The 13,423-nt window shown below is 39.3% G+C and overlaps 2 protein-coding genes across 2 annotated transcripts; both read left to right on the top strand.

The window, feature by feature from the left end:
* The first annotated feature begins 1,726 nt into the window (after nt 1-1,726).
* LOC124142666 (sodium- and chloride-dependent GABA transporter 1-like) lies at nt 1,727-4,906 on the top strand. Its single transcript, XM_046511250.2, has 3 exons — nt 1,727-1,854; nt 3,912-4,185; nt 4,620-4,906. Exons 1-3 carry the CDS (start codon nt 1,788-1,790, stop codon nt 4,807-4,809), a joined length of 531 nt encoding a protein of 176 aa, XP_046367206.2. The 5' UTR covers nt 1,727-1,787; the 3' UTR covers nt 4,810-4,906.
* A 373-nt stretch (nt 4,907-5,279) lies between these two features.
* On the top strand, nt 5,280-12,256 carry LOC124142676 (sodium-dependent dopamine transporter-like). The gene is made up of 8 exons (XM_048391847.1): nt 5,280-5,486; nt 6,327-6,451; nt 7,366-7,478; nt 7,860-7,988; nt 8,466-8,565; nt 9,077-9,177; nt 9,399-9,569; nt 9,783-12,256. The coding sequence occupies exons 1-8, from the start codon at nt 5,383-5,385 to the stop codon at nt 9,876-9,878; spliced, it is 939 nt and encodes a 312-aa protein (XP_048247804.1). The 5' UTR covers nt 5,280-5,382; the 3' UTR covers nt 9,879-12,256.
* Nucleotides 12,257-13,423: the final 1,167 nt, after the last annotated feature.

The raw sequence follows: 13,423 nt of genomic DNA, 5'->3' as shown, positions 1-13,423 counted from the left end.
AACGAGCTGTACGAGTGTAATTCCCGCCGAATTATTTAGCAGCTCGTCGCCACCTCGTACCAAGGTCGTACCAAACTCGTACAGCTCGTATCGAGATCGTTGTGCTCGCATGCAACTCTTAATAGACTCATATTAGACTCCTATTGGACTCCTTTGGGGCTTATAACACACTAGTAGTGTACTCGTATGATACTCGTATATATGTAGTCTCTTCCCGAGTTTGGCTCGGGAGAGCTCGGCAACCACCTCGGCAAAGTGTGAGAGCTGCTTGACGGCCCTTGTTCCATGTTATTTTACATGGTGAACAGTGTCTGCAATGGGGACACTTTTCTAAGAAACTCCTGAATTTAGTTTATCTAAGAGATGCGTATCAAGACTGAGGCCTTTCGTGCGTATTAATCTCACGTCAAATATTTTTTTCTGATGACATACAGTGGCCTAAGTGGCAACTTCTATCTAAGGCTTTATATGACTTTTATTGTATAGTTAATATTCACTACAATATATTTAATTTTAATGTGTCCCATGGCGGGGAGAAGTTGAGGGCCCCGTCCTAGGACCAGTAACGTGACTGCGCATGCGCGAAGAGGGCCATGCGTGCGCATCCAAGATAACGTCCTTTCCGGTTCCGGTGGTGCGCGAGCATCCAAGATGGCGGCACTTCAGTTTCCGGTGGTGCGCATATCCAAGATGGCGGCACTTCCGTTTCCTTGAGCCGTTCGCACCTCCAAGAGGGCGGCACGTCCGTTTCCGAGGTGCAATCTCCCCATCCAAGATGGCGACGGCGGGAAGGCGAGAGGGAGGGAGGAGGAGGTGGGTTCTTTGTTTTGGTTTGAGGGTAGTCAAAGCAATTGATGAAAGCGTTCTTTCGGGAGAGATAGGTGGCCCTGAAAAGGGCCGTTTGATCGTGAGAGACTAACTCTTCACCCACATACATGTAGGTGCTGTGCTGCAAAGGCAATGGCCTACCACCTGTCTCCTGCCATGACACTGACTGGTGTGGCGATTGCGTGTGGAGATGATAGATCACTGAGACGAGCTTATACACAGTCGATGACCCAGTAACTTTGTTGCTAGGTTGACGTCACATCGGCGAAGCATCTTGCAACAAAATTCCACAAATCATGTCATCGGGTATTATGATGTGATTGTAAACTTTGAGGTGCAAGGTCTCGTTCAACAAGGCTTTCGTATTGTAGCGCAATGTTAGTTGTTCGTCTAAGGAGGTGCGCACGCCTCACGGAAACGGAAATGCCGCCATCTTGGATCTTGCGCACGCATGACCCACAATGCCCCTCTTGGCGCATGCGCAGTCACGTTACTGGTCCTAGGACGGGGCCCTCAACTTCTGCGGGGGAAAGTGAATTACGCTGTTTTCTTGTTATCATTGTATATATATCACCACTGCTATCATACTTTCTATTTGATTCTGCCATTGAATATTGTACCACCACTTTACTGCATACTGCCAGTATGATTGCTGTGCAGTAATTTTATATTGATTTGTAAACCTAGATAATTGTGTTAAAGAAATGTTGATTGTATATCATGTGATGGTTGTTTTTGCACAGATTTCTGGGTTAACTAATTGTTGCAATATTGGAATCAAAAAGTAACAACGACATTCTGACATTAGAGTTCCGTTTCTTGCAAAGATGGTTTGTTATAAGTGTGAAGCATGTGGTATGTCTAAAATGAGAGCTACAAATTGTTTCCTCACAGGAGCGTTCCTGATACCTTACATTTTATTCACCTTCATCGGCGCTGTTCCCTGTGTGTTCCTGGAGATGGTGATTGGCCAGCTCTCTCAAACTGGACCTATCAACGTCTGGAACTTATGTCCACCATTTAAAGGTATTGTATAGTATTGAAATGGCTGCAGGAATATACAAACGTGTGACGGACCTTCATGTTGGTAAATAATAAGACATTTCAAGAGTTACGTCCTGGGGGTATTACTATATAACATAAGATGAGGTCTACGCGATACATCGTAAAGAACAACGAAGAACGTTGTTAATTTCACGATAAAACATTGTTCTAACATGAAGTCATTTCTGGAGATTCGAACATGCGCTCGCACTTTAGTGACTTCGTAAATTGGACGGCGTATGTTTTTAGAGGGAAACGACGAGTGGAGTTGTTATCGTACAATAAAACACAGCTGGGAGAATAAACCATGAGCGGCGGCGTTTATTTCTTAATACTGTGAACAACACTACATGCTAGAGACCCGTGAAGATCCGGGGTCGAATATGTCTTCAGCAACCTAGCTTGCCGTAAAAGGTTGATCGATGCTCATGATATCGATCACTGGATTGTCTGGCCCAGACTCGATTTCATTCCAAACTGCCGTCATAAAGCTGGACTTTTGCGCCCTTGAACACCAAATAAACACACAAACGAACAAACTACATGGTAGACACTCTCGCCTCAACACTCATGAATAAAATAACATGAGTGCATTTGCAATGCTTTGCTGTACATGCGAAAATGTACAAAACTTACTTAAAATATATAATGAGCAACAGACAATTTAAACGTTGCAGGAGTTTTAAGATACATGAGAGAGGCATACAAATAAGAATACAAGCTAACCATGAAATTCATCACACGCCATGAAATATTTAACGCTATACCTATTGTTAAGTGTGAACTCTATACAGGAAGTATTTGCAGAATAATAGACACGCTTCCCATTTGTTATCACGTTCATGCCCATATTTTCTTAACCAACCCCATCCTTTTCGCAAGAGACAGGGGAACATGATGAAGTGTGGTTTGTCAGTTTCATTTGTTTCAAATTTAAGTATATGCATAAAGATTCAGAGTGACAACAAACTCTCCACAAGAGAATAGGGAATATTTCAATTTTCCAATAGTCAACTTTCCCTTTAAGTACAGTATTCCAGTAGCTCCAGCCTTTGATGTCTACATTTCATATATTGTAGGTACAATTGAGCCTGCTCTTTCCACGGAATTGCAAAGAGCGTCATACGACTTGCTCAAAAGTTGTTTGATCATGGTTTCACTCAAGGCCTCAGCAAAGCTTTAAAGTGTTTTGGTAAACAAGTGGAGGACATTTCCAAATCTGATTCATAGGTGACCAAAATTATGTCCGTTGCAGTTCCCCATTTTGACTGGGTTTTTTTAGATGGACAATTGACTTGCCTTTGCATGTGTTTGTGACGGGTGAAACTGAAGGGGCGGGATACGCTGCTATCGTCACTATTTGATAGTGATACATAAAAGCATGCTTATGATATAGTCGTAATCGTACAATGGACTTTGCTTCAGAAGAGATTTGTTATGACAATGAAAAGGATGTTATTGCATTAATTTCCACGACACAGATGAGAGTATAGTCTGGTTCGTACTTTGTGCAGTGCTAATGGTTATCATTTGGCCTTGTTTTGGACCATGGCAGTGATGCAAGAAACCACACGAATAAAGCAGGTCATTAATCGTCTATTTTCATAATTCTGTGTGCAGTGTTGAACAACATACAAACCACAATTCTTTATCAATATATTGCATCTACTTAAATCTATATATATATAATGAAACATGTATACAGCTGATGATACATTTATGAATATGCATATGAATGACGTATACACATTTGTATCTATGAGTTTCCATTGTTGATTAAGTTTTTTAACATACGTATGAATGAATTCATTCAACCATTCACCCAAAGAAGTACCAGGCAGGTCGCATTTCGCGTATCAACCAATCAAATTTCATGCCAGTATTAAGACGATTTGCATTATATCTTATGGGTAATAACAAAGAATATCAACCGATTTATCGAGTTAATGGTGTGTATTCCTTAGGCTTCAGATATAACTGATATTCTGTTCATAGCGATGTAAAATCAAACTCGTCTGTCTCAATCTCTCATTTAACAGGCATTGGTTTTGGGATTGCTTTGGTGATGTGGCTGTATGTCACCTACTACATGGCCATATTCGCCTGGTTTATGTATTACTTCTACCACTCGTTCCTCGACAAGCTTCCCTGGGCCAGCTGTGACAACTCCTGGAACACCCCTGCATGTATAGCAAATAGCAACGGAAGCACCTTGAACAGTACAGTAGCTAATGTTACTGGCCTCAGTCACAGTAACTTCACCAATGTCACTGAAACGGTCCCGGGTGTGACTGCTGCAGAAGAGTTTTGGAGGTATGTTGAGACTGATTTTATATTTTGCAATCACCAAATAGCACTTACAGAAAAAACAAGCAGATCTGGCGAAACAGTAGGCCACGGAAGTATGGTGATGTCATGTTGTCCAATGAGGTCTGTGACCATACTTATTATGTGCAATGTGAGACACGCAGTTTCCTGATGGAATGTGATTGGTAATGGTTGGGCGTGAGGCAAGAAAAATTAATCGGGACCAGTGCACGTCGTGTACCTTAGTGTTCAATGCTTTCGCTCGTCACGCCGAAGGCCAGGGTTCCCTACATTGCTGCAATGTGTGAAGTCCATTTTTGCTGTGTCCCGTCGTGATATTGCTGGTACATTGCTGAAAACTATACTTACTCACTCTCGACGCAAATTACTCTAGATCCCTATTTTGTCGAATATATCTTCAAAGATATTCCCCTTCCCAGATTCCAGGCGTTACAGATGACTGATGGCCTGGAACATATTGGTGGTATCCGCTGGCCCCTAGTTGGGTTAATGGGAGTTACCTGTGTGATCATGTTCTTATTCATCTTTCAAGGGATCAGAGTGTCAGGAAAGGCAAGTAACCAGTATCGGTGCAGTTTATATACGTGTAGTTATCGCAGGAAGTCATAGCACATGGTCTTCACTTCGTTAGGCCCACTTTGTTCGGACTCCTGTGAAAGGGATACCCTCAAATGATATAATTCTAACTAAACTTTGCTCTGAAACCAGATTGACTTAGACCTTATGTTTACAATTGGCATTGATTATTGTTATGTGAACATAATAATGAAGCATTATACATGGTTGGACAAATCCTCATTTTGTACAGGTCGTGTACGTCACAGTGGGCGTTCCCATCCTCCTCCTTTTGGTCTTCCTCATCCAGGGATGTCTGCTTCCGGGTTCTGCAGATGGAATTTACTTCTATGTATATCCTAAATTTGAGAAACTTTTGGAACCAGGAGTAAGTTTATGAGCTGATATCTCACCACAAACGCAAATCCTTGTTCACGACGAATATGAAGCAATGCAAATTGAACTCATTCACTTTCAATTTTTGTTTTGATTTAATGTTTTCATAAAATGACTAGCTTGTTTTGTGCGATAGAACTTTTGCAAAGTTGTAATCATGTTTTATGGAGTGGTATAAAAGATTGAAACTGAGACTGACTCACATGCCCTGCAACTTGCTTTTTTGTGTAGATGTGGATAGAGGCATGTAGTCTGGCACTGTACTCTTTAAACATAGCCATGGGAAACATCATTACTATGGCTGGACACAACAAAACTACCAACAACTGTTTTAGGTATGTAAATACACAGTAAAGTTACAAACAACTGTTTTAGGCATGTACAATGTAAATACGCAACAAAGTTACAAAGAGCTATTTTAGGTATTTAGGTACAAAACATGGTAAATAAAAGCCTTTTTAATACTAATTTCTGTCATGCCATCGTGCAGGGTTTGCTTGACACTCAAAGTGATTTGCTTTATTCAGCTGTATAGCTTAAGAGATGATAGATCTCTAAGAGGATCTGATGACCTCAGCAGCCCTAGTATTAGTTTGATGGCACTTAAATCCGTGAAAATACGTGTTAGGATAGGTTTTCAGCAACCTTTGCTTGTCATAAGAGGCGAGTATGCTTGTCGTAAAAAGGGACTAACGGGATTGGGTGGTCAGGCTTGCTGATTTGGTTGATGCATATCATCGTATCCCAATTGCGTGGATCAATGCTCATGATTTTAGTCACGGGATTGTCTTGTCCAGACTCAATTATTTACAATTCGTTGTCATACAGCTGGAATATTTCTGAGTGAGGCGTTAAACAAACAAACAAAACAAAAACAAATGTAATGATTTCTGTTTCAGGGATGTCCTGATTGTTAGCCATCAATGCAAATAAGAAATAAATGCGAGCAATGCAACTGTTGGTAGTTAAAAAATGTGGCATTTCTATTATGCATTTCATCCTCCGAATTCGCTGAAGTCTGTTTTTGATTTATAATTTTCTTGTTGATGGAAACCCTCGTCATAAAAATAAAATAACACAACAAAAGCCCAAAACAGTGCAGGCACTGATGTATTTATTATTGCATAGTCAATAATTTAGTTATGCTACACCGAATGTAATGCTTTCTGTTTAAGGGATGTTCTGATTGTTAGCATCGCCGATATGCTTTGCCTCATCTTTGTTGGTTTTGCCTTCTTTGCTATTATTGGACATGTTGCTTACCTACGTGGGGTTCCAGTCGAAGCTTTCGAATCATCAGGTAATTTTAAATTCGTTAGATGTATTTCGTCTCTGCACCTCCATATTTTAATGTTTTTTATCATCACCGACTTACAATACAATCATCCAACAATAACACATTTTTGCAACATTTTCAATCCTCAAAACCCTATTGTCACTGGATCATATTGTGAAAGAGAAGTAGTGGACCCCTAATTTGGTTGGGTGAGGTGAGGTGAAATGGGGTTTAACGTCGCGTGCAAGATATATTGCAATGATATAGCGACGTGCATGCACGTGTGTGTGTGTTGCTGCTTGTGCTTGTCCAGACTGATGCCAGTCTGATGATTGATGGGGATGGGGTTATTTCATTCACAGGCTCATGTCTGTTTCTATTTCTAATCTCCAGACTCGATCACGCAGTAATTTGTTCTTGGCTTTTCACAACTAAAGCAGAACACTAAACTTTCTGAAGATTAAAGAAGGGGTTTTGTCGTTACAATTTCGAGGTTTCAATTTCTATGTGTCTTTTAGTGAAATTCCTAATTGACTTCGTGAACATCCCTAATCACCCATTGATGGAGGGAGATAAGAAGGAGGAAGGAAAGCAGTACACCGCAGTTTTACTGATGTCATATGATAGGCATTTGACATAAACGCCATTCAAAGTCACCTACAACAAACGACACGTAACATTTTACGAACGTTTCAAAGAGTGACCTTGCCATGCGATCCATCAAGCAAACTCGGAAGTGGACGAACACAGCGACTGAGCAATGGCGGGCGGAGTTTTTTTAAAATGAACGATGCAAGGGAGGAATTTTACAATACAGGAACAGATTGTTTCCCAGGGACGAGTACATTCATATCGACATTCATTCACGTGCTAATTCACGTGGTTATCATCTGTTTCTTTTTTAGTACATTGTAACTTTTAGGATAAATGTATTTCAGGCTTCAACCTAGCCTTTATTGTCTACCCCGAAGTCATGGCGTATCTCCCTCTGCCACAAGTTTGGTCTGCAATGACCTTCCTTGCATTGATGACCCTTGAAGTGGACTCAATGGTAAATTATATTATAAGGTTGCATATAGCTTACTGCCTTACACTGTGGTTGGGCGACAGCAGCAAATGTTTTGAACATATTTTGACCAAGATTGGAGTGGAAGATTAAAAATTGAAAACTCATGTTACTGAGTTTGGAAAAATTGAAAATTGAAAATGGTATAGTTCAGACAACCAACTAAGAAAAACGTTACATTCTATGGATACCAAGTAATGCCGAGTAAGTCTAAAAAATGAAAGAGTCGTCATAAGCTGGTACTTATTTGGATGTAGTAAACTAGGGCATCTGTGATATAATAACAATCATTTAATGTAATTGAAAAGACCAAGAACGAATTATAGACTGACCTTATACACGTTTTCCATTCCGTTCGCTTCACAGTTACCAGGGTTGGAGATAATGATTGCAGCCGTTGAAGACGTATTTCGTGGACTAGCTAAGCGACGATGGGTTGTCATTTGTGTAATACTGTTGAGCAACTTCCTCTTTGCCCTTCCCTGCACCACACAGGTACAGAACAAGTGGAACCATTTGCACCAAAATATCCATCGATCAGTGGATATAAAAAATGTTAACAAAGTGTTCTAATCTTATCTAGCTTTTCCAGTGGGGATTCCGATCTGAACTTGGACCCTAGGAACCTTTGCTTGTCCTGAGTTGAAAAGATCTAACAAGACGTATACTTTTTGTTCTGTATTAATATGTATTATTTCTTCATAATCGGCATAATTATTTGTACTTTTCAAGCATACTGAGACATGTTCTTTTGGGTTTTTGTATACCAAATAAGAACTCAGTCTGATCATGTTACTGATGTATCAAAATTAGAATGTATCAACTCACATGTACTCTAGAATTGAGGTACATAACTTATCGTGAATAAAGTATCAAAATGCATCGTGTCGTGTCGTGGCTGCAGTACATACCATAGAATGTATTGTCTGCCCTATTTTGACGGCAATGTAAACAAGAATGTTTGATTCTAAGGGTGGAATTTACATTGTGACTCTGGTGGACTGGTATACCTACTTCCCTGCCGTAGCAGTATTTGCCATGCTGGAATGCTTTGTTGTTAGTTGGTGTTATGGTAAGAACGTGTTTTTGTTTTTTCCACTGATCCACATAATGAGATAAATTTGCTAATATTGGCTTAATGCTAGCTAAACGTTGAACAACCACATGCCTCAAGAAAACATCTGTGAACCTTTTGAATTCAATTTTGATTTGTATTATATCACTGAGGCAGTCTAGGCTAGATAACGCAAATTAGGATGCAATTGGGGAACCTACATGACCTCAGAGTGACATCTGCTCTAGACGTACATATATGACCTCATTTATGGCCCTTTCCTAATAGGTAACCAGATAACTAATTACAAAATAGGATGATCAACTGATATATTCCAAATTTAGTTAAGAAGGGTTTGAACATCAGTATCTCTTGCTTATTCATAAATGTTGGCAATGTATACCTTCTTGACCTTAATTCCATCTGTAAATTGCGACTTGAAGAATATATTGTATACCCCTTAAAGATGCCTAATATTTTATCAGCTTAGACCAAATGCTTATGTCATATCTGGTTGCTTGTGTTTTAGGTTTAGAGAGACTGAATCGAGATATCAGTGCCATGTGGGGAATGAAGGTCCCCCGAGCCATGATGCTGTCCATCAAATATGTGTGCCCGCTTTTGTTATTGGTAAGGCTATGAAAAATTGTTACCATCAAAAGGAATATACTGAGGAATATATATCTTTTACATTAAATGAGTGCCGTTTTTACTTGACACATTCTAAAGATAACTGAATACAAAGACATTTTATGTCAATTTCTTTGAGGATGTTCTCTTTCAGCATAATAACGGTAGACCAAGGGCACTGAGCAAACTATCAACAGCACATTATATTCGCTTTTTAACAGGCTATCTTCTGCTACTCCATTCACTCCTACCGGCCCCCTAAGTATGGAGACTACATCTACCCTACCTGGGCAACAGGAGTCGGATGGCTGATATCAAGCATTTCCATAATACAACTGCCCATAGTTTTCATCTGGACTCTGTACCATACGCCTGGTTCTACGCTAAAGGAGGTATATAAAGACATTTATTTAAAGATAATATTCACTCACTAATAAGTCTCACTAATGTATGGATTTTATTAAATACTTAGTTGGAAACATCTAGAATTAATACCAGAACTGAGGATTGTGTTTCATCCCTATTGTACGTGCCTATGAATAAGAAATTTCTATTATATTCAAGTTTATGTATAAATAATTTCATGATGAAATACTTATATTCAGAAATTACGGACATCACTTCAACCTTCTGTTCAGTGGCGCCAACGAGCGACGTTTGACATGAACACTCTACAACCAATGCAATCTCTTGAAGGCTGACGAATATCGTTCTTGAGGGGATGTTTATAAGTAAATATATGAATGTACAGAATGTAAAATATGTGTTAGAAGATTTGTTTTTAAAATTACTGATTTTAAAGACAAACTTTGCAAAAAGTATCAATTATCATCTCCGTTTGCTTATGTCGCAATTGGTGTCAACGGTGCACAAAGATGATCTTATTTTATTTTGATAAGGGTCTGTCCTGAAGGCCACACAAAAGAAGGCCTACAGTAATGTGTAGAATTTGCTTTTAAGTAAATAAAGTTAAGATGATTGTTTATTATATCAATTCCGTCAGATATTAGAGTGAGTGAGTTAGGTTTAACGCCGCTTTTAACAGTATTCCAGTTATATCACGGCGTGTCAGCTTAATGTGGGAGGAAAGCCCGAAGTGATTCGGGTCTCAGACGTTTACAACCTCGGTGAATCAAGAATAGTGTTCGAAGCTGGCAGAAATACTGTGATCCAAATAGGTATCCTATGTGTGCATGACAAGCAGATTCGAAAAAGGCCTCGAATTGCCCTAGTGCCGCTTTATATACAGCCCTTTAGAAACATTCCTATCAAGCAGTTTCTGGAACGACCAAGCCATGTTCATATTCTCAAATGGTCAGATAACAAAATTCCCCCACAAAACCATTCTGAAAAAAACACATATGCTGTTGTTGACTACTTTTCGATTCTGACCATGATAGCATTGACCTTATTTTACTGGTAGTTCAATCATGTGCGGCCCCTTACCGTTGCGACAATTCCCACCTGTTTAAAATTTGTAGAGACAGTGATAATTGGTGACGTAAGATATATATATAACTTCGCAGGCAGAATATGCAAATGCAACATTCTAACTTCAATCCTGATCCCCAAACCGTTTTGCATATTGTTCAAATAAATTTACCAATCCTAAAGTTAGGCAATAAAAAGTGCCTAAATTAAACACATCTTACAAATTATTAACTTCTAAAACTTCTCATGCCGTGAAGGCGTTTGCACAAATCGACATTAGTGCTCAGTTTGATGTAGCGCTTACACTTCTAAATTTTCTAGGTGTGACAGTATCCAAATGCAGATAATCGATGTTAAACAAAATCTTGATTGAAACGAGGTCAAACATGAAACACATGAATTACACAGATTGGTTGCCATGACGGTGGGGGATTAGTTTTCCAGTTGTACTCCCCTATGCAAATAAAGTACATATTAAATAAACATGAAAAGCTACAGAAGGTTGGGCCCTTACAGATGATCAACAGAGACGCAGGAAGCTTGTCTATATACATATGTCGTCGGGGGACCTCCAAATGTTGATGCGTCGCTATATAAGTGCAATAATCTTGGACGCGACGTTAAACCCCATTTCACCATCACCACCACCACCAAATGTTGATGACCCTCTCTGCACCCAAACACTTGGCGAAAATCTTCAGAAAACTTGCCAAACTGTCTCGGGTATTATTCCAATGGTATTATGTACGTTATAGTTACATGATGATAGGCTGTGTATACAAAATGTCAGGGATCTGTCGCGCACGATAGATCGCGGATATTTTGAATATACTGACAAATGTCAGTCATGTAACTGTATTATCCCATGGCTGCAGAGCATGCTCCTTTGTGAAAAGGGCACATCCACACGAATTTCTTTCTGCCGTGTAATATTCATTTCTAAATGATTGACAATGAGGGCCAAACCTTCCTAATCAGATCACGAATGTCGGTATCCTTTTGTGTCAAAGTTGTATCGGTAAGCCTGGTATCGGTCAACTCATTTGCCGAGTAACCAATCAGCGATGCCAAAAAGGGTGGCGGAATTTCAGGTACAACATATCTGAATGTAAGTGCCTGTTTTCGAGCATGGCATTTCTCGCCATGACGACATCAAATGAAATTACGCAGATTATTGATTATGCATGCCGTGAAGGCGTTTGCACAAATCGACATTAGTGCTCAGATTGATGTAGCGCTTACACTTTTATCTAGGCTTACAGTAGTTGACGGGCTAAGATTGAGTTTCGTAAGTTGGCATTTGGAAAGAAGGAAGTTCCGGGCTGCCAAAACGTACATGGAACAATAAACGATGAATGCATATCCATGTATCAAGTGCACACAATAAAATGGGGACCAGTTTGTGTTTTGTTTGAGTGAATAGTGAGGAGCATTTGGAATACCATAGAGTTTCGTTGACAGAACATTCTCGACTTGATAATAGCTGATTGTGAACAGATAATATTAGTATGTTTTGCATTGGTATCTCAGTGTATTTGACACAATTGCCATGCGAATGTGAGCACTATGATATTGCTGAGGTATTGTCTTAAATTAAAAAACCCCAAATAATCCAAGTGATAGAAGACCCTATTATTATTAAGACAAATGGAGACCTTAAAACAATTCACTTGATATTCGAAGAAGTAGAAATTGAGTGAATGTCCCGCTGAAAATATCTACAAAATGCTTGAGTATCTTCAATTCAAGAAATATAATGCCAGAACAAACATATATTATTACATTGTCAACTACAATATGAATAAAAGCTTGTTTGGTAGTCGATGTTGTTGTTTGAGGCTATGTCACCATCAGTGTACATGTATCGGTGATACTTACAAAATACAATGATAGTCGTTCACTTCCTTAACAAATACTTGATTTACTATGTTGCACGACCATATGTATGAATGCATGTGTACAATGAAATGGAAATAAAGCATTGTTTCCATAGTGTCCTCAGAAAGTATCTGAGGCAGACGACGAGAGACCCAAGCAAATTTTGGATTCGAGCGAATTTCTGGAAACAAAAACAGAAATACATGTATTAGACATAAACAGTGAATACAATTATTTTGGATTAAATATACACATTAAACCGATCTATAAATGAGGAAATAGGATGAAAACATGAAAATGATAACACTATTAAATGTGTACATTAACACTCCCAAAACCACGCCTGCATAGTTTATCGTACAAGAATGTATTACCCACAACAATCCATGTATCCACCCTAACTATACTACTCAAAAGAAGTTAAGGATCACCCGATTCTTTCATATCGGTAATGTTAATCTGTCATGGCATGAGAGATTAACTATTGTAATATGGAAGAATCGGGTGATCATTAACTCCTTTTGAGTAGTATACAACAGTTTCCTTTATCTGATGCACAACCTATCAACTATCACTATTGAGGGAATTTCAGCGTCGCAGACAGCAATATTAGCATTGGGATACCATGGCACACAAAAAGCGAAGTCACAGATTCTCACAGAAAACCGTCCATGCACTCGAACTCCGAATTACACCATACAATAGGTCACTTCACCTCCATGATTATGTTTGGCTCTGTTTTGTAAACCGTCCAGATGAAGACAACAGGTAATGGCATGCGTGACGCACAGGATATCATCCATCCAAGTCCCATGGCCCAGGCAGGGTAGATGTCGTCTCCGTACCTAAAATCGGTAGGAGTAGACATGATGATCTTCAACAAGGATTAAACACAGCACACAAACAATGAAGATGAAGTATCATAGTAACCATTTGA

Source organism: Haliotis rufescens, unplaced genomic scaffold, assembly GCF_023055435.1.
Source record: "Haliotis rufescens isolate VD_foot unplaced genomic scaffold, xgHalRufe1.0.p SCAF_10, whole genome shotgun sequence".
NCBI lineage: Eukaryota > Metazoa > Mollusca > Gastropoda > Lepetellida > Haliotidae > Haliotis > Haliotis rufescens.
This window is presented reverse-complemented; position numbering and strand designations above follow the sequence as displayed.

Bases quoted from the DNA above. Each gene is read 5' to 3' on its own strand.
- LOC124142666 (XM_046511250.2), top strand. From the start codon at position 1,788: ATGGTGATTGGCCAGCTCTCTCAAACTGGACCTATCAACGTCTGGAAC. The intron at 1,855-3,911 runs GTATTGTATAGT...CTCATTTAACAG, and splicing joins CTTATGTCCACCATTTAAAG to GCATTGGTTTTGGGATTGCT. The intron at 4,186-4,619 runs GTATGTTGAGAC...TCCCCTTCCCAG, and splicing joins GCTGCAGAAGAGTTTTGGAG to ATTCCAGGCGTTACAGATGA.
- LOC124142676 (XM_048391847.1), top strand. From the start codon at position 5,383: ATGTGGATAGAGGCATGTAGTCTGGCACTGTACTCTTTAAACATAGCC. The intron at 7,479-7,859 runs GTAAATTATATT...TTCGCTTCACAG, and splicing joins CCCTTGAAGTGGACTCAATG to TTACCAGGGTTGGAGATAAT. The intron at 7,989-8,465 runs GTACAGAACAAG...TTTGATTCTAAG, and splicing joins CCCTTCCCTGCACCACACAG to GGTGGAATTTACATTGTGAC.